The sequence below is a fragment of the Ovis canadensis genome, chromosome 7 (genome assembly GCF_042477335.2).
Source record: "Ovis canadensis isolate MfBH-ARS-UI-01 breed Bighorn chromosome 7, ARS-UI_OviCan_v2, whole genome shotgun sequence".
Taxonomy (NCBI): domain Eukaryota; kingdom Metazoa; phylum Chordata; class Mammalia; order Artiodactyla; family Bovidae; genus Ovis; species Ovis canadensis.
In genome coordinates, this window is record NC_091251.1 from 39,232,805 (window position 1) to 39,252,654 (window position 19,850).

The following is a 19,850-nucleotide window of genomic DNA, read 5'->3' on the forward strand; positions in this document are numbered from 1 at the left end:
ATGAGTCAAACACGACTCAGTGATTAAACTACACAACAACAACACAGTGCTAAAGCAGCCACAGACAACATGTAAATGAACAGATATTACCATGTTCTAATGAAACACCGTTTATAAAAATCAGCAGTGGGCAGATCTGGACCATAGCCTAGCACTGTTCTAGAACTCAGTATGCTAACACTCCTGTCAAATTCTCTTCTGTGTAGAATTTCAATTCCTTCTTGTGTTTTCCTATCCATCCTTCATAAAAATGAAGAAAGCATGGTCATCATCCTTGGAAGCACAGCCTCGCTGTGGACTTGAAGAGTATACCAAGGTTATCAGTGCAGCCCTGTGCTACCCCCTTGCTCCCACTCTCTGGAGAGGAACAGAGAAGGACAGTCACATCCCCAGGTGCAGGAAGGGAATGGAGATCAGGGCAGACAGGAGAACCTGAGCTCTTAGGATTCAAGGGATGTTGAAACCAACTGCATCATCTCCTCTTTTCACAGAAAGAGGAAACCAAAGTCTAAAGAAAACAAAGAACTTGCTTGTGAGCCCAGTTTTCCAGCAAGATGGAGACCTCTCACAGGGCGCCAGTTCTGACCTCCTGGCCCCTCTCAGACCACATGAACCAACAGGACTGGGGGCTGCTGTCCTTGTCTTTCTGGCTTTCTCTCCCACTGCTTTCCTCTAAGTACATCAGTGATGACCTCTGATGGATGGTACTTACTAGACCTCTCCCTGGGGGTTTTGGTGTTGAAGACGGAGAGCGGGTTGTAGCGGTTAAGGGTGGGCTCCAGGAATGCCACTGGTATGGCGGCTGCCAGTGAGGCCAGGCATTCTCCAAGGGCAGGACGCTGCCTGGAAACAAAGAAGTCAATTTAGAAGTGGTGCTACCTCCATGCTGGCCCCATGCATTGGTGGACCAGGCCTCTTTCCCAGGATGTCTTGGGCCACTTCCCCACAGATGGCTCCACTGGACATGCTGGGCCTTGAGCTCAGCTGGATTGCATGTTCTTCCCTTCCCTCTTTTTCTGGACACTAACCAATGGTTTACAATGGTCTCATTCCCTGCTACCTAGTTCTTAAATAACTAAGGTGATATATACTATGTAGTTTGTTCTCTCCCAGCATCTCTGAGAGCAAGTTTGGCTGGCATCCAGATTGAATCAGATCCTCCCAGTTTTTAAAATGTTTAAAAATCTTTCATGGAATTTCTTTGTCTATTCCCTATTATAAGTAGAGCTTGTGTTGACCAATGGGAACTGTAGACAATGGGCCCAAAACACCAATGACACACCAAATTAAAGTTCTGCCTTGCAAGATAAATGACATGTCCAAACCAAATCGCTTGATGTAGACAAAAGAGCTGTAACACCTATTACTTCTCTTTCTTCCACAAACACTTGAGTGTCCACCATGCACTAAACTTTCGTTTTTAAGTCTTTCTGTGAAAGACACAATCAATCAAAATCAAAATGCTTGGGATTCCTAGTTCAGATTTCTAGTTCTCCGGCTAAGAGGACTTACACTTACCTGCAGGATAACCAAGGCTGCAAGAGTAAGTGATGGACCACAAGCCACCAGCTGGTCAAAGCAGAGCTAGTACTGAAAGAATGCGTCCCCTCTCAGACCTGGGCTTAGCCCTGGATTTGTATTGTCTAATCCAGCAGGTTCTTTCTGCTACTGAGATGATATACAGTCATAGCGCTGGCTCACAGGGCCCCATAAGGGGGCTGACATCTGTTGCTTCCTGATGAATGGGACACCAGAGCCATCTGTTTTCCACCCATCAGTATCTTTTCCCTGCCACTGTCTGGCATTCGATCACAGACAGACTACACACACCTGCCTTGTGAGTTACATATGTGATGCCAGTTTCCAAATAAGAGGAAGAATTTCTTCAAATAAACCAATAATGTGCATCCTTTGTTAGACATGATACAAAGGTAACTAGTAGAAAAGGTACACATTAGGTCAATAATTAAGAGATGAAAAGGGATTACAGGATTCAAGCCCCTCTTGTTTGTCTTCCTCTGTGACTGATGAGCTTCAACTCATCAGTATGAATGTGGATACTGTGCATGAAGCCCACCAGGAGAAGCCCTGGGGGCAGAAGATGTCAGGCTGCACATTGGGGGATATTACAGAGCCATTATGGAGAAAACTGTCAGCTAGAGGGGGCATGCTTGGAGCCAAGAGCAAACGCGTACCGCACTATGGCAGTTCTGCAGAGACAGGAAGGCATTAAGCTCTCATGGTTACCTTCAGTTCCCACCAAAACCCATGCCCGACAGCATGTACACTCTGCTATATTTAAAATGGACAATCAACAAGGACCTACTGTACAGCACAGGGAACTCTGCTCACTGAGGCGTACCAGGCTGTTATGTGGCAGCCTGGATGGGAGGGGAGTTTGGGGGAGAAGCAATACTATGTGTGTGTGTGTGTATATATATATATATATATATATATATACACATACACACACACACACATATATATATATATATATGAGTCCCTTTGCTGTCCACCTGAAACCATCACAACATTATTAATCTGCTATACTCCAATATAAAATAAAAAGTTAAAGAAAAGTGCTATGAAAAGGAAAAAGAAACTCATACCCAGCATCCCATTAATTGTCCTTCACTATGACAACAGCCAACTTCCCTGGTGGTTCAGACAGTAAAGCGTCTGCCTACAATGTGGGAGACCAGGTTCAATCCCTAGGTCAGGAAGATCTCCTGGAGAAGGGAATGGCAACCCTCAAACTACCGCATAAGGGCACTCATCTTACACACTAGTAAAGTCATGCTCAAAATTCTCCAAGCCAGGCTTCAGCAATACGGAAACCGTGAACTTCTGATGTTCAAGCTGGCTTTAGAAAAGGCAGAGGAACCAGAGATCAAATTGCCAACATCTGCTGGATCATTGAAAAACATCTATTTCTGCTTTATTGACTATGCCAAAGCCTTTGACTGTGTGGATCACAAGAAACTGTGGAAAATTCTGAAAGAGATGGGGATACCAGAACAGCTGACCTGACTCTTGAGAAACCTATATGCAGGTCAGGAAGCAACAGTTAGAACTGGACATGGAACAACAGACTTGCTCCAAATAGGAAAAGGAATATGTCAAGGCTGTATATTGTCACCCTGCTTATTTAACTTATATGCGGAGTACATCATGAGAAACGCTGGGCTGGAAGAAGCACAAGCTGGAATCAAGATTGCCGGGAGAAATATCAATCACCTCAGATATGCAGATGACACCACCCTTATGGCAGAAAGTGAAGAGGAACTAAAGAGCCTCTTGATGAAAGTGAAAGAGGAGAGTGAAAAAGTTGGCTTAAAGCTCAACATTCAGAAAACTAAGATCATGGCATCCAGTCCCATCATTTCATGGCAAATAGATGGGGAAACAGTGGAAACAGTGGCAGACTTCATTTCTTGGGGTCCCCAAATCACTGCGGATGGTGATTGCAGCCATGAAATTAAAAGATGCTTGCTCATTGGAAGGAAAGTTAAGACGAACCTAGATAGCATGTTCAAAAACAGAGACATTACTTTGCCAGCAAAGGTCTATTTAGTCAAGGCTATGGTTTTTCCAGTGGTCATGTATGGATGTGAAAGTTGGACTGTGAGTAAAGCTGAGCACCAAAGAATTGATGCTTTTGAACTGTGGTATTGGAGAAGACTCTTAAGAGTCCCTTGGACTGCAAGGAGATGTAACCAGTCCTTTCTAAAGGAGATCAGTCCTGGGTGTTCTTTGGAAGGGATGATGCTGAAGCTGAAACTCCAGTACTTTGGCCACCTCATGCGAAGAGCTGACTCATTGGAAAAGACTCTGATGCTGGGAGGGATTGGGGGCAGGAGGAGAAGGGTATGACAGAGGATGAGATGGCTGGATGGCATCACTGACCTGATGGATATGAGTTTGAGTGAACTCCAGGAGTTGGTGATGGACAGTGAGGCCTGGCGTGCTGCAATTCATGGGGTTGCAAAGAGTCGGACACGACTGAGCAACTGAACTGAACTGATGACAACAGCCAATAATTCCAGTAGTACCAAGACACCAGACTGTCAAAACTGAAGAGTCTCTGGATAGGATAACAAGCATTTTCTAGGGGACAGGTGAGGGAGGTAGCTAGGGGAGCCACTGTTGTCTGAGAAGTAAGCCAGGTAGTAAAGAATCCACCTGCAGTGCAGGAGACCTCGGTTTGGTCCCTGGGTTGGGAAGATCCCCTGGAGAAGGGAATGGCTACCCACTCCAGTATTCTTCCCTGGATAATTCCATGGACAGAGGAGCCTGGCAGGCTGCAATGTGACAAAATAGCATGTCTTTATGGTCTCATTATAAAGGTTAGAATCAACTTGCAACTTCATTATGCATAGCGAAAGGATACACATTTGAGTTGGGTTAGCAATGTGATCTTAACTGGTCCTGAAAAAAAAAATGCCTTGACAAGACTATCTAGGGTAGAGTCAGAATGTGTTGGGGGCTAGCCTGGGGGTCCACAGAACTGTTCTGCTTGAGATGCCAGAGGAGTCTGCTGGACCAGAGAGAGGGAGGAGGGAGAGGGTGGGTGAGTCTCGATAGAAAGCTGTGTGCTCCTTGGAACTTCCATACACTCCTTAGCCAAGTTATCAAGCTTAAGACAAATGTGATCTTTTAATTACTTTAAAAGAAAACAAATACATGTGATTTTATCCCTTCTTTTCTATCTTATTCTTGAGCTCAGCTTTTAGGGGATTAGCTGACAACTTATTTGGCCTGAAGTATTTGAGCTTCCAAATCATTTTCAAATCAGCCTCCAGCAAGCAAGAATGCCCTCAGCCAGTTAAGCACTTGTTAGCTAACAGCACAGCCTTGTCCTTCTGTGAAAGATCTGATTGTTAAATCATCCCATCCAGGTCTGCTCTGGAAGGTCTATTTGGGAGCTGCATCAGTGGTGGAAGGGGCTTCCCTGCTGGCTCAGCAGGTGAAGATTCCACCTGCAAGGCAGGAGACGTGGGTTCGATCCCTCAGTTGGGATCGCCTGGAGTAGGAAATGGCAACCCATTCCAATATTCTTGCCTGGGAAATCCCATGACAGGGGAGCCTGGCAGCATCGCAGAGTCAGACACGACTGAGCCCATGGCACATTAGTGGTGGAGGCAGGGAGGGGGCAGGGCTGGGGAGATGGCAGAGCCCAAGGGTCTTCCAGGGAGCTCTGCAAGGCTGCGTCATCTCTGAACAGGCCCTGGCCAGTCCTGTTCTCCATCTCTCCTCCTCAACACCTCTTCTCCTCCCACTCCTTTGCTTCTTTCTAAGCTCATGGTGGTGGCGGAAAGGCCAACCCTCAGGACAGCTGATTGGAGTGAGGGCCTCTGCACATTGAACATGAAGAGCCACATGTCTTCATGTGACAAGGGGTGATATCAAATCTGAGAGCAAAGTTTTAATTGGGGCAGGGAGAGGAATCCAGGATACAGCTGGTCCTGGGCTGTCTTCGTACTAAATTTACCCATTCGGTTCAGCTCAGTTGCTCAGTCATGTCTGACTCTTGCAACCCCATGGACTGCAGCATGCCAGGCTTACCTGTCCATCACCAACTTCCAGAGCTTGCTCAAAGTCATGTCCATTGAGTCAGTAATGCCATCCAACCATCCCATCCTCTGCCGTCCCCTTCTCCTCCTGCCCTCAATCTTTCCCAGCATCAGGGTCTTTTCCAAGGAGTCAGTTCTTCACATCAGGTGGCCAAAGTATTGGAACTTCAGCTTCAGCATCAGTCCTTCCAGTGAACATTCAGGAGTGATTTCCTTTAGGATTAACTGGTTTGCTCTCCTTGTAGCCCAAGGAACTCTTTACTTTAATTGATCCATACTACTTCTCTTGTCTTTCACTCACCAAAATTGAAGTTATGATCTCCCCAAAGTGGATTTCTAGAGTTAGTCTGATGAAAGGCAATCCTTGGGGGGCAATGGACGGTTCTCTGGTGTTATGCTGACTCCCTGATGTGAGGGAGAGGGACAAGCATGATATTTAGTTACTGACAAACTGAGTCTCTGCCAGCTCACCACAGGCATTTTCTAGTCTGGAGCACACAACGATGCTAATAAGCTGGAGAGGGAAATAACAGTGCTGGCCTCACTGAGAAAAGCTTTTTCTGTAAAAGCCCAGAAGTCTGCCAGTTAATGCTCCTGGCTGTGAAATACCAGAGGGATGACCTTCGCCTCCAGGTCCAAGACCAACTGAGCTAGACAAAGGTGAGGTGAGGTGAAGTCGCTCAGTTGTGTCCAACTCTTTGCGACCCTGTGGACTGTAACCTACTAGGCTTCTCCGTCCATGGGATTCTCCAGGCAAGAATACTGGAGTGGATTGCCATTTCCTTCTCCAGGGGATCTTCCCGATCCAGGGATCGAACCCCGGTCTCCTGCATTGGAGGCAGACGCTTTAACCTCTGAGCCACCAGGGAAGCCTAAACTTGCTGCTAAAATACTGGTGGTGATTAGCACCTCCCAGGGGGCATTGTGGGTGTGGACCAAGCAGAGAGCAAGGGCTACAGAAACAGCTGCCTAGCAACCAAAGGGCATACTAGAAGAGTTTACCCCTCGATAGAGAAACACTCTCCCTGCAAGCCCCCTCAGTTATTACTGTTAAAAACAGTACTTTTCATATAACAGAACTTGGTCAATGCTGACAGACTGAAGAGACTTCAGTTGTTTTTTTTTTTTCATTAAATTGAAGTATGGCTCAGATGGTAAAGAATCTGCCTGCAATGCAGGAGACCTGGGTTCGATCCCTGGGTTGGGAAGATTCCCTGTAAAAGGGAATGGCTACCCACTCCAGCATTCTAGCCTGGAGAATTCCATGGACAGAGGAGCCTGGCAGGCTACAGTCCATGGGGTCGCAAACAGTTGGACATGACTGAGTGACTTTCACTTTCACAGTTGATTTACAATGCAAAGTGATCTTGTGTGTGTGTGTGTATTCTTTCCCATTATAAGTTATTACAAGATACTGAATATATTAATAGTTCCCTGTGCTATACAGTAGGTCCTTGTTTACCTATGTTATACATAGTAGTGTGTATTTTTTAATTCCAAATTCCTAATTTATCCCTCCCTCTCCTCATTCCCTTTTGGTTCAATTTGTATTTCAGGTTTTGTTAATTCCTAAGTCAGTCTCTCAACTTTTTTTCCACGGATTGGGACCTGCTTCTCAACAGTCTATCATCAGGGATATAGGCCGAGACAAAGTCATTCTAGTAATAATAATTATGCCTGCACATATCTGGTGCTTTGCAATTTTGAAAGTTCCTTTGTGTAAATTCCAGAGGATGCAAAAGAGAGTAAGCAACAGGTAGCAAAGGGGCAGAAAGTGGAGGCATGGCAAGGTTCTAGACAGCAATACCAGTGATCTCAGCAGTTTGGGGAGAGCAATGTTTCATCAGGAAAGAACTGGTCAAAACAGGCAGAGCAGGAAGGCAGATATAAATATCTCTAAAGTGTGAAGGCAAAAACAAAGTTTTAATTTGAAATAAAATGGAGATTCAATGCTTAATGTGGTCAATTACCAAACTTAGTCTTCTTGATCCATCCTCATCAAATGCTCTATCATTTCATCAAAGTAGGGACTTGCCTGGTGGTCCAGTGGTTAAGAATCCACCTGCCAAAGCAGGAGACACAGGTTCGATCCCTGGTCCAGGAACTAAGATACCACATGCCTTGGGGCAACGAAGCCCATGTGCCACAACTACTGAGCCTGCATTCTAGAGCCCTTGTTCAACAAGAGAAGCCACTTCAGTAAGAGGCCCACATATGGCAACTAGAGAGGAACAGCCCCCCCCACTCACTGCAACCAGAGACAGTCTACATGCAGCGAAGAAGACCCAATGCAACCAAATGAATAAACATAATAAAATCAAAGTATATTCAGGTTAAAGAATTTCAAGCATTCTTTATGCTTAAATACACATGGTAAAAGCCTTCATCCTACTCTGAAATTTTGTATCTGAAAATTTACCTGCCGGTGACTGTCTCAGTCTAGCCTCAATTAGAAAATATTCCCCCCAAAAGGTCTCTAATCTGTTTCAATGACTTTTTTCCTCCTCACAGTCAACCCTATCATGGAGGTGTCTGGAATCTTTTCTATTGACCATGCATTCATGCTATAGCTGGAAACCAAATATTGAGTGGTTCCTTTGCAACCCTATAAGACATTTGCTAGCCAAGAAACTTCAGTAAAACATGGCAGAGAAACGGTAATGGTAGGTTTCACTGTATTTTCTCTCCTCTAAAACCCACAAGAGCTGGGGGAAATTGAGGAGGAATTTAGACCTATGCTGAAATTAGAAAATGTGTGATAACTTCACACTGAAAAATACAGACCAAATCAAAACAGTTTTAGAAAAGAGCAATTAGCTAAAAGTTACTACAGAGAAAATGAGGCAGGAAGGTTAAGGAAAAAGTCAATAGATACAAATAATTTCCCTCCTTGAACAACAGCGGGGACCAAAAACCTCAGCAACAATATAATAAAATTGAAGATTCATTAAATAAAGTAAGATCTAATTCTGGAACCTGAGGGGGGGGTATTAAGTTCTGAGAAGAAGTGCAGGGGTTGATATGGAAAGGACAACCCTGGGACATGGTACAGGGAAGTGACAGAGCTTCAAGACAAAGAAAGAACCCAGTGAGCAGCAGCAAAGTCATGTGTGCAGGGAACAAATCACCAGGTCCCGGGAATGCACACTGTCAGACCACAGAGAAGCAAAGTCTGTACACTTCTGAGGGAGGCAAATTATGACCCAAGGATTTTATACCATGCAAACTGTCCACATATAAAGTCGACGGATGATATTACAAAATATGCCAACTCTCAAGAGTAAGCGCTCTGACAGAAACAGCAACATAAGGTGAATCTGGCCACCCAAGAGGTAAACCAAAATAAAAGTTTTAGAATGGGCAAACCACAGTTGACAAAGATTGGCTACATACTGCGTTGTTCAAATACAAACCAAGGTAAACAGCTCAAGGAATATCAGTCCTAAAATATTCCAGGGTGAAGTGTGTGTGTTATAAGGAGTCACACAGCAAAAAATGAAAGGCAGAAAGGGTTCAGTTCAGTTGCTCAGTCGTGTCCGACTCTTTGCAACCCCATGAATCGCAGCACGCCAGGCCTCCCTGTCCATCACCAACTTCAGGAGTTCACTCAGACTCATGTCCATCAAGTCAGTGATGCCATCCAGTCATCTCATCCTCTGTCATACCCTTCTCCTCCTGCCCCCAATCCCTCCCAGCATCAGAGTCTTTTCCAATGAGTCAACTCTTCGCATGAGGTGGCCAAAGTACTGGAGTTTCAGCTTCAGCATCATTCCTTCCAAACAAATTCCAGGGCTGATCTCCTTCAGAATGGACTGGTTGGATCTCCTTGCAGTCCAAGGGACTCTCAAGAGTCTTCTCCAACACCACACTTCAAAAGCATCAATTCTTTGGCACTCAGCCTTCTTCACAGTCCAACTCTCACATCCATACATGACCACAGGAAAAACCATAGCCTTGACTAGAAGGACCTTAGTCGGCAAAGTAATGTCTCTGCTTTTGAATATGCTATCTAGGTTGGTCATAACTTTTCTTCCAAGGAGTAAGCGTCTTTTAATTTCATGGCTGCAATCACCATCTGCAGTGATTTTGGAGTCCCCCAAAATGAAGTCTGCCACTGTTTTTACTGTTTCCCCATCTATTTGCCATGAAGTGATGGGACCAGATGCCATGATCTTCGTTTTCTGAATGTTGAGCTTTAAGCCAACTTTTTCACTCTCCTCTTTCACTTTCATCAAGAGGCTTTTTAGATCCTCTTCACTTTCTGCCATAAGGGTGGTGTCATCTGCATATCTGAGGTTATTGATATTTCTCCCGGCAATCTTGATTCCAGCTTGTGCTTCTTCCAGCCCAGCGTTTCTCATGATGTACTCTGCATATAAGTTAAATAAGCAGGGTGACAATATACAGCCTTGACATACTCCTTTTCCTATTTGGAACCAGTCTGTTGTTCCATGTCCAGTTCTAACTGTTGCTTCCTGATCTGCATACAGATTTCTCAAGAGGCAGGTCAGGTGGTCTGGTATTCCCATCTCTTTCAGAATTTTCCACAGTTTCTTGTGATCCACACAGTCAAAGGCTTTGGCATAGTCAATAAAGCAGAAATAGATGTTTTTCTGGAACTCTCTTGCTTTTTCAATGATCCAGCGGATGTTGGCAATTTGATCTCTGGTTCCTCTGCCTTTTCTAAAACCAGCTTGAACATCAGGAAGCTCACGGTTCCCGTATTGCTGAAGCCTGGCTTGGAGAATTTTGAGCATTACTTTACTAGCGTGTGAGATGAGTGCAATTGTTCGGTAGTTTGAGCATTCTTTGGCATTGCCTTTCTTTGAAAGGGTAGGAAGTGCCAGAAATGCAAATGTAATAAACTTGGTAATCTTTTTAACAGTAGAGAATTAATAATTATTTTAATTAATGATAAATTAAAAATATATGAGTTGTATGTTAAAGAAATTCAGTTTTTAGCTTCATCCAACAAGACAAAGTTATAAAGCAATATTATGATCCTAACATGTGTAAAGGTAGGCTACAGTCCCTGGGGTCGCTAGGAGTCGGACACGACTGAGCGACTTCACTTTCACTTTTCACTTTCATGCCTTGGAGAAGGAAATGGCAACCCACTCCAGTGTTCTTGCCTGGAGAATCCCAGGGATAGGGGAGCCTGGTGGACTGCCATCTATGGGGTCGCACAGAGTCGGACACGACTGAGGCGACTTAGCAGTAGCAGCAGCAACATGTGTAAAAATGTACACATGTAGAAAATGTCTAGAATGGTATATACAAACTGCTACTAGGTGGGGTGATCTGGGGTGAAGAAAGCGGCAGGCTTTTAACTTTACGTAGGTCTGTACTGTTTGATTTATTTTTTAAAATAAGTATGTCTTACTTTCACGATACAATAGAAAATAAATAAAAGTCACTAATGGTGGCAGCATCACAACTTGAGGATTTTAAATCTTTATATCCTAGTTGCTTCATTAACTAACAGACGACAATAGGGGCAGACTTGATCTAGGTGCTTCTTCAAGTCTGGCTTTCTGCCTGTGTGGAATGTAAAACACAGGCACCGATATTCCCAGGGCTATGAGTATATGAATAAAGTATAAAACGTCATATGAAGAATAGTCTCTTTTCTGTTCTGACATTTCAGAGTTGACCTTTCTTTGACTTTTGTTTTCTTTAAACAAAAGAGAGTAATGCATAAGGTTTTCAAAAAATTGTACCAAAAAAACACATATACATATAGACGCATGTACATACATACAAGGATCTCCCCAGGGGGCACTAGTGGTACAGAACCTGCCTGCCAGTGCAGGAGACATAAGAGATGCAAGTTCAATCCCTGTGTTGGGAATATCCCCTGGAGGAGGGCATGGCAATCCACTCAAGTATTCTTGTCTGGATCCTAGGGACAGAGGAGCCTGGTAGGTTATAGTCCATGGGGTAGGAAAGAGTTGGACTCTACCGAAGTTAAGTTAGCATACATGTACATACATATAAACCAAGAGGATAAGAAAAGATGTTGAGAAAATATTCACAAATGCTTAGTGAAAGTAAAGACACCTTCCCTAAGTGAAATTCTGTATTAAATATTAAAAATTTTAATTCTCTTGATTTGGTATAAAATATGTGTATAACTTTTGTCTGCCCAGTTCCTATTAAAGGATAAGACTATTTATCTATATTTCATATAAAACAATAAGGAAAGCTATGTAACTCTAAGGAATTAAACTCATAATCAAAATAAATTAGCTGTTAGTTATTCAATTAATTTCTTGAACTCTAGAAGCTATTTAACAGTTACAATTATGAAGACATAGACATTTCTTCAACATGCTTTGGTTATTAGCACATGATTTCAAGTCATCACATCCTGAGTTCTTGAAGGAGCTGAAGTCTTTTTTTGCTTTATTGAGAAACTGCAATTAGAATTTATGTAAGTTTAGATATGAAACAGGGATTTATCGCTGGTTTGTTTGATAAAGGATCATAAATTGAGGAGGTCTACAGATCATGGGTATCAACAGGATGTTTAGATTAAGCAATTTTAAGCACAGATCAAATTTTTTCCAGTTTCCTTATTTGAAAAGGCAAAAAAGGAAAAAAAAATCTTCCAAGGATAAGTCTAGATCTAGAGTTTGGCTAACACTGTGTTTATCCTTCTGATCTTCTCCATGGATTTAAACAGAATCACACAACACATGACATTTGATTCTGAAAAGCAAGGGGTGGCCTAAGGCCTCCATTGCTCCAGGCAGATTAGAGAGCAGAGCGGGAACTCAAACACTTTGGAAAGTCAGCCTGTTCAGATTCAAGACCACTGAGTAGCTGTTTCCAAAGTGTGGACTTCTTAAAAATTATAGTTAATCCGACAGCCAAGAATGGTAAAGGTCCAGGGCCGTATCACATAGAAACTCATTAAACACTAAAGCAACTGCCTCACGTCCCTTGGGCTTCTCAGCAAGCTTTAACCACAGGAACTCTGGAAGCTCTCTGAAAGCTGTGATTATAAAGAAAGAGATGTTTCTTCAACATTTTTTGGCCACCGGCACATGATTTAGTTAGGCTATATTGCTCCTCCAGCCACATAACATTCTCCAGCTATCTCCATGGAAGTCATACATCTTAGAAGCCTCATTAACACTTCTAAATACTGCCATAAACATTTCATAAGTGAGGCTCAAAATCACTAAGCCATTTCAGTGAGCATTTTGCTTCTGCTGGATTGGAAAGATGCTACTGTTAAGTGTTTAAAGACTTCAGTAACACATTCAGCCCGAACGTGTTAGCCTCTTTTGTTCACTCATTACCTTTCAACATAGATGTTCTTTCCTGTCCCGAGGGAGTAGAGGCTGCACAGTATATGGTAGCATGAAAGCTGAACATCACCCACTGAAAAGAACAAACAAGAACTGTCATTCTTGTGCATCAACCCCAGAGGTCCACCTCCTGCACACAGCAAGGGTCTGCGAACAGAAAACTTGTTGGCTTCACTCAAGAGCCAAAGACCTCTCTTTCTTTCTTTTTAACAAATAGAGCCCCTCTCTTTTCAAATGCCAGTTGCTGAGCTGGAAGAGAAAACACCAAAAGGAAAACACCCACCATTGTACCATCCCAGGTCCTTTGTGGAACCCTGGATACAGATCACACAGCTCAGGGAAAGGAATCGTTTGACCAGTGAATCCTTCCAAGTGGGTATTTTTTTTTCCCCTCCAAGAGGGAGACACTGCAGTCAAATTTTATCCAGAGCACTATTTCCTTTTTTTGAAAAGAAGAATGAAAGGAATCTGACACTTGAAGGAGCTTTTTGTTCCTTTTCCAGGGAGATGTGTACAATGTCCCTACTTCTTACAAGACAGAGCAAAATACCTTATGTCCACCTGTCCCAGCTTCTCTGATAGATGCTTTACAAAAGGTAATTCAATTGTATTATGATTTTGCCATGTTTCTCAAGGGAAGAGCATCTTTCACTTAGGCACTCAGAATTTAATGGGCAGGCTACGTGCCTCTATTAATGTATGGAACTCACAGTAAAGCTGGAACTAACTTAACACAAAGAACTAGTTTAATTTCTTATTTTTCAACAAGAAAGTGTGTTGTTTCCATGACACAGAATAATGAGTTTGGATGTTCCCCTACTTCTCCCCCTAACTCCAAGGAAATAACTGATTTTCACTACTGAGGGCTATGGAAGACACAGCCTTAGCTATTGGCCATTGGTTAAACTAATTCAACCATGCGCCACCACTTACAGTGTGAAATTGAAGCTTGGTGGCAGAATAAGAGGGCTGAACATGGTACTAAACACAAAGTAAAACCAACCAACTATGGTCTTTCTTCTGGTGGCTCAGACACTGGGATGTTAGCAGTTTTCCTTTGCTCCTGATATACAGTGAATAAATTAAAGCTTCTTAATAGGAAAATTGGTGTCTGGGAGCAAACCTGTATCTCGACAGATTTCACAGATAACCTTTTCAAATTAAGAGAGCACACAATGGCTGAGAGTGAAACCAGTGGGTGGAAGACTCTGGTCCTGAGTACAGTGGGAAAAGGTGAAGTATTTATAAACTGATATTTGGGGATCTCATCTCCTCCAAGAGTCTACTCCTTTTTTTTTAAATTAGCAAGGAAAAAGTGTGGAATGGTTGTCTCTACTCTGCCCTGAAGGTCAGCCTAAGGGAATAAACCACACACTTCCTAAGGATCTGCAGCTGGGTACACATGAGTCCATGACAGATGGCAGGTCAACTCACAGAGTATGTCCACCCCGAACTGATGCTGAGCCACGTGCTCAAAGATGGATGTCAAGATGGGGAGCAGAGCCACCGTGGTGTAGTTAATATTTTGAGAGACACCTTTGATCTGCGTTCTGGAATGGGTAAACTTGCCGAGCTTCAGGTTTTCCAAAGTCTTCTCTAAGTCTTCTGCTGCATTTTCAAAGAACGCCCGTAACCCAGCTTTCACCAGCTCTGAGCCTGACTTCATGACCGTCCTGTAAGCAAACAATGTTCAAAACCAGAAGCATAACCCGAACCTTTAGCCAACTCCCTTCTTGAGTCTGGGAACTTTCAGTGCAACCCAGGCAGACATTTGACACCCCTGTCCCTGCAGTAATTATTAGCATCCAAAAAGAAACTAGGATCACAGAATCTTGAAGCATGGGCCAGCAACTGGAAGGCAGGCTTGATCTGAGGGTATGACTGCTCAACTCTTGGGACTCCCACATGGCACAGTGGTGAAGAATCCACCTGCCAATGCAGGAGATGCAAGAGAGGCAGGGTCAGTCCCTGCGTTGGGAAGATCCTCTGGAGGAGGAAATGGCAACCCACTATAGTATTCTTGCCTAGAAAATCCTATGGACATAGGAGCCTGGCGGGCTACGGTCCACAGGGTCACAAAGAGCTGGAAGTGACTGAGTGCGCACACATATACTGGTAGTATACTGGTAACTGCTCTGGGTTGCTGTCTACACTTTACATTGACACACTGCTCAATTCTTAGAGAATGGACAGGACGACCTAGAGAGAAACTGATATTGGTCACCTGCTATCTATATAATATTGCAGCTGGCTACATTCTTCTGGAAATAGCTAATTAAAAGGATAGAGAGAGAACTTTTCCTCAGCTCCCCACAGGCTCAGCAACTTTTATAAGAATTAGTTAGAAATACTAGCTCTCCTGTGATGCAGGACCTCTTAGAAAAAGAGGACAAAGAATTAAATTAACTGAAGCTTAGGTTTCTATCACTTTGCAGGGATGTTCCAGCTTGGAGAAGGGGAGGGAAGAAGGGTTACCCGCTTTTAAAACAGCTTACTCAGACCACTGAAAAAACCATGTGGGAATGGAGATTAGCTATGGGTATCTGGGGCTTTCCCTCAAAACTATCTTATAAAACTCAGAACTGGAACAAAGCCTATCAGTTATCTTTTATTTTCCGTATTTCTACATCTTATTCACAAGATTATGACAGGCTTGCTACAAGGCCAGATGCTTTTTATCTACAGCATTTTCACAAGTATCATCCAGCCAATCAGAAACATAAAAGCAAGGAAATAAAGTCAGTGAGGCTTGTTCCTATCCTGTAAGTATTTATAAACCATCTTCCTCAGATTTTCTCAGGAATGACTATAAAACACAGTGACTTGGGTTCTGTTTAGTTTTGCAGGAAGAAAACCCGCTCTTAAGGCATTTTGCAAATTTGGGGAATAAAGATTCCTCATCCCAACTGCACCCCTGGAATGCTTTGGTCTGATCCTGCAAATTTTGTGCTGTTAGTACCTCTGGGCCTCTGAGGTGGTGCACTGGTAAAGAACCCGTCTGCCAGTGCTGGAGATGCAAGAGATGTGGGTTCAGTTGGGAAGATTCCCTGAAGTAGGAACAGGCAACCCGCTCTACTATTCTTGCCTGAGAAATCCCATGGACAGAGCAGCCCGGCAGGCTATGGTCCATGAGGTCACAAAGAGTCGGACACAACTGAACATGTACAAGAGTTTTAAGAGGTTTAGTACCTCTACAACGTGTTTCTCTCCGAAAACCTGAAAATCCCCTTTAAGTGCTCTTAACTATTTTTTAAAGCCATTTGTAGTTTATAGAGGTTTTCATCATCTGGCCGCTCTTTTAGGTTGTTGCCTCTCTTCTGCCTTGGGTTTTGGGAAGCATGTTCTCCCGACTTTGCGAAGAGTCCTACTTAATGCGTCTGTTAAGGAAAGCTCCCTCCAGTTCTTTGCACTGCCTCTCTTTTTATCTCATCAAATACTTTATACTATCATAATATATGTACACACACATACACATATATCTGATGTTATATACATAATGTTATCCATAACATCTTATTAAAAAAACTCAAACGTTTTGGCCAATCCAGTACGTGAAAGGACGGAAGACTTCCTTTCTTGTTCAGCCGTCTTTCCTACAGACCCTCAGGCCACCCTCAGGCTGGAATCTATCTTTGTCTTTGATCTTTCGGTAATCATGTCCCCTCCTTGGCCATTTTGAACTCAGAGTGCTGTGAGTCCCTATCCCAGGATCCTTACGGCCTCACCACCCATCAGATAGCTTTTACTATTTTTGTGGAGAATTAGGTACTAAGTGGTATTTTGCCACGTTGCCTGTTTTATCTTCTGAAAGATGAACTTCTCAGTCAGAGAAGACAAGAATTGATCAAATGCTCAGCTTTCAGCATTCAGTATCTGCCACAAAAGTGGCTCTCCATCCTGAGCTGAGAAACAGTGTGCTGGTATCAGGGCGATTTCCATCTTTTCCCTGTCTTCCCTTCCCTCCCTGGCTCCTGCAGAGCGGTGGCCCAGCTCCTCCTCCATCCAATAATAAGTGAGGAGAAAGAGTCAGAGGGGGAGTCCTGAGAAAACACTGGAAAATGCCGGGCACACTTACCTTGTGTCAAGTGTCTGAGCTAAGATGTGAAGACAGCTCACCATTGTCGTAGAATCGCTCCCTAAAATCAAACATATCACCTGTTACTCCCCAAGCCATTCAGCCTGTCATTTAAACCCAATCTTCTCAATAAGCACAAACCACAGCCCAGCATAATTAACCACCAACACCAAAGTGCCAGGGCTCTGTTTGGGGCCAAGGCATTTATCTCTGGCTTGACACATGGCTTTGTGATGGATGTTAGAAGCAAAGCTTAAAACATTCATTGGCGTGGAAAATCTAAGCTGTTTGAGGGGTACAGAGGTCATTTATCATGCTTCAGCCCTATTTCCTATGGCAAATTTAGGTGACACCTTAGTCCTAAGCCTCAGGTTGTCTGTGGGACATGAGTTCAGGGTAATCACAGGACATGCAGCCTTTAGCAATACCTCTCTTACCGAAGAGGGAAATCCTGTGTCGAACCAGAGCAGCGAGTTTGCAGAACAGGCTGAAGCAGAAAAAAATGTAAGTGGGAAAAGGACAGAGATTCAAGGCAGACCCATTTAAACCTCATCCCTCAGCCCCCCATACAGCAAAACAAAGTGCACAGAATGCACCCCCCCCCCACCCAAGGAAGATGGACTGTGTTCCCCTCAAAGGGTCCTCTGGACCACACTAGGAAAACATGCGTTTCCTCCTGTTTCATTGGAGAATCATGAAAGGTACCTTGCAGGCATCTACAGTGTTACAGAAAACAATCCTTCTGCAATAGCTACAATATTTTTGCAATAAGAGAGCTGTTGCAAACCATCTCTTGTTATAGAGTACTAAAAACATTCATTTGGATAACATCCACATTTGGATAAATGAGGATTCTGGAAGGAGTTTTCCATTGTTGCAATGGCTTGCAAGCCATTTTTATTGTCTTCACTGAGTGAGGCCTTAGTTGGGAGGTGGGCAAGATGGCGGGATTAGAATAAAGATTCAGGTATGGGCAATACTGTATTGCACCAGAAACATTTCAAGGAATGGCTTCTCTCTGTCATCTCCATTAGCCTGCAGGCTTAACTGCTGTCTGATCCATGTCTTTGAAGCTAGGAAATCCCACCTGCCATGCTTTCATGTTTTTTGACCCTATTCCATGCTTTTACCCACATTTTCTACTATGGAACCTGCTGGCGTCCAGTTGTGTCTTACTCTTTTACTTTTCACAGTGCCTAATAGATTGGAAAAGACTCTGATGCTGGGAGGGATTGGGGGCAGTAGGAGAAGGGGACGACCGAGGATGGGATGGCTGGATGGCATCACGGACTCGATGGACATGAGTCTGAGTGAACTCCGGGAGATGGTGACGGACAGGGAGGCCTGGCGTGCTGCGATTCATGGGGTCGCAAAGAGTCGGACACGACTGAGCGACTGAACGGAACTGAACTGAATAGAGTGCCTTGTGCAGTCAGCAAAGAGCCCATAGGTGCTTCTGAACACTCTCCTGATGGCCCTCCTTCCAGAGCACTATGGCCATCATTTGACCTGTGTTCCTGGAGGAGACTACTGAGAATGCTGACATTATCTGACATTGGCACAGCTAGACAAGAACTTAGCAACCCTTTCAGAGAGCAGTCCTTCCTGAGGAACAGGAAGAGGGAACGTAGAATAAAATCACTCAGCACAGGCTATGGGATTCTCAGATGAGATCCAGTTGAAGTCCTTCCCATGGTCTTAGAACTCATGCTCTAACACAGGGCAGAAGTCTTTGTGGGAAAGTCAAATGAAGAAGAAATCCATCTAAGTATTGGTGGGGATGAAAACTTATACACTTCTAAACGGTTCTCAGTGAATGCCCTGAGCCTTTCTGGGCTGTCTGTTGGAAACCAGAGCCAAAGTCTCTCCTGGTTAGTCATTTGTTTTTGCAGTGGAAATAAGTTGGAAACCCTGGCCTTGAGCTTAGGAGAGCTCAGAATAAGTTAACAGAAACTTGGCAGGCAGCAAGTGTCAAATTAAATATGGACTGGGGCCTTTTCTCTCTTCCCAGGGTGGTTTTATTTATTTTTTTTTTCTGGAGTTATGTATCTGATGAAAACTCATGGAGTTGGCAGGGATCCTGGAGGAATATGAGTTCTGTGTGTCTGCCAGGACTAGCTGGCTGTCATGATGAAGCCACCTCACTCCTCTGTGCTTTAGCTTTCTCATCTGTAGGCAGAGACTCATCACATGACCCTCTTAGTCTGCAGAATTAGGGGCTGATAAACTCAGTTATTTCTGGCAAAATGCTTCCATGTGGACCTACTTTGTGCAAACATTTTTTAGAGCTAAAGCAGATCCTTGGGTTGTTTGATTCTGATACAGATGTGGCTCCCCTTGCTGTCAGAAGTGCTCTCAGGCATGCCAAGGCCAGGGCCTGAAATTTCCAAAGGCCCTTTTTTTGGGGTCACCTTTGGGGCCCACCATTTAAGTAGAAGCACTGTTCTTTGCCAAGAGTTATGAGGTCCAGCATCCCCAGGCACCTCAGTCTCCTCTCAGAGTTAGAAGGTGATGAAGAGGTCCCCGGGGAGAGACTCTGGAAAGCACTGACACAGAGCATCAGATGCAGGAGAGGCGGGGCACAGGTGACGGCTGGGGACCAGAGGGGCCTGCGAGTGGGAGTGTGTTCAGGGCCGAGACGGCCACGGCTGTGGGAGGGCGGCAGGCATGCTGATGGATCTGAAAGCTATTTGCAAGGCTGATCAGCTCCAGGTTGTATTCCAGCCATGACAAATGGTGCCTGGCTGAACAAATGTTACATTTCCATGAATTAATAATCTAAGAAAAATAGATGAAGAGAACAGACACACCTGCCCTCTGTTGGCTTATCTGAATATATCACTTGGCACCTCATTTTCCTTCTTACAAAATACACTAGTGCATCGT

At 44.0% G+C, this 19,850-nt stretch overlaps 1 protein-coding gene across 9 annotated transcripts in view; it reads right to left on the minus strand.

Annotated features, from left to right (window-relative positions):
* The window catches only part of RYR3 (ryanodine receptor 3), a 575,944-nt gene that overhangs the window by 78,757 nt on the left and 477,337 nt on the right, over nt 1-19,850 (minus strand). For 6 of the 9 annotated variants that reach the window (XM_069595972.1, XM_069595971.1, XM_069595977.1 and 3 more), the window contains exons 61-65: nt 17,393-17,451; nt 16,965-17,025; nt 14,324-14,562; nt 12,881-12,962; nt 713-843 (exon numbers count right to left, since the gene is read on the minus strand). In XM_069595972.1, coding sequence (XP_069452073.1) covers nt 713-843; nt 12,881-12,962; nt 14,324-14,562; nt 16,965-17,025; nt 17,393-17,451 — 572 coding nt within the window. The remainder of the gene's footprint in view (nt 1-712; nt 844-12,880; nt 12,963-14,323; nt 14,563-16,964; nt 17,026-17,392; nt 17,452-19,850) is intronic. The other 3 variants (XM_069595974.1, XM_069595978.1, XM_069595973.1) reach the window with 1 other exon arrangement.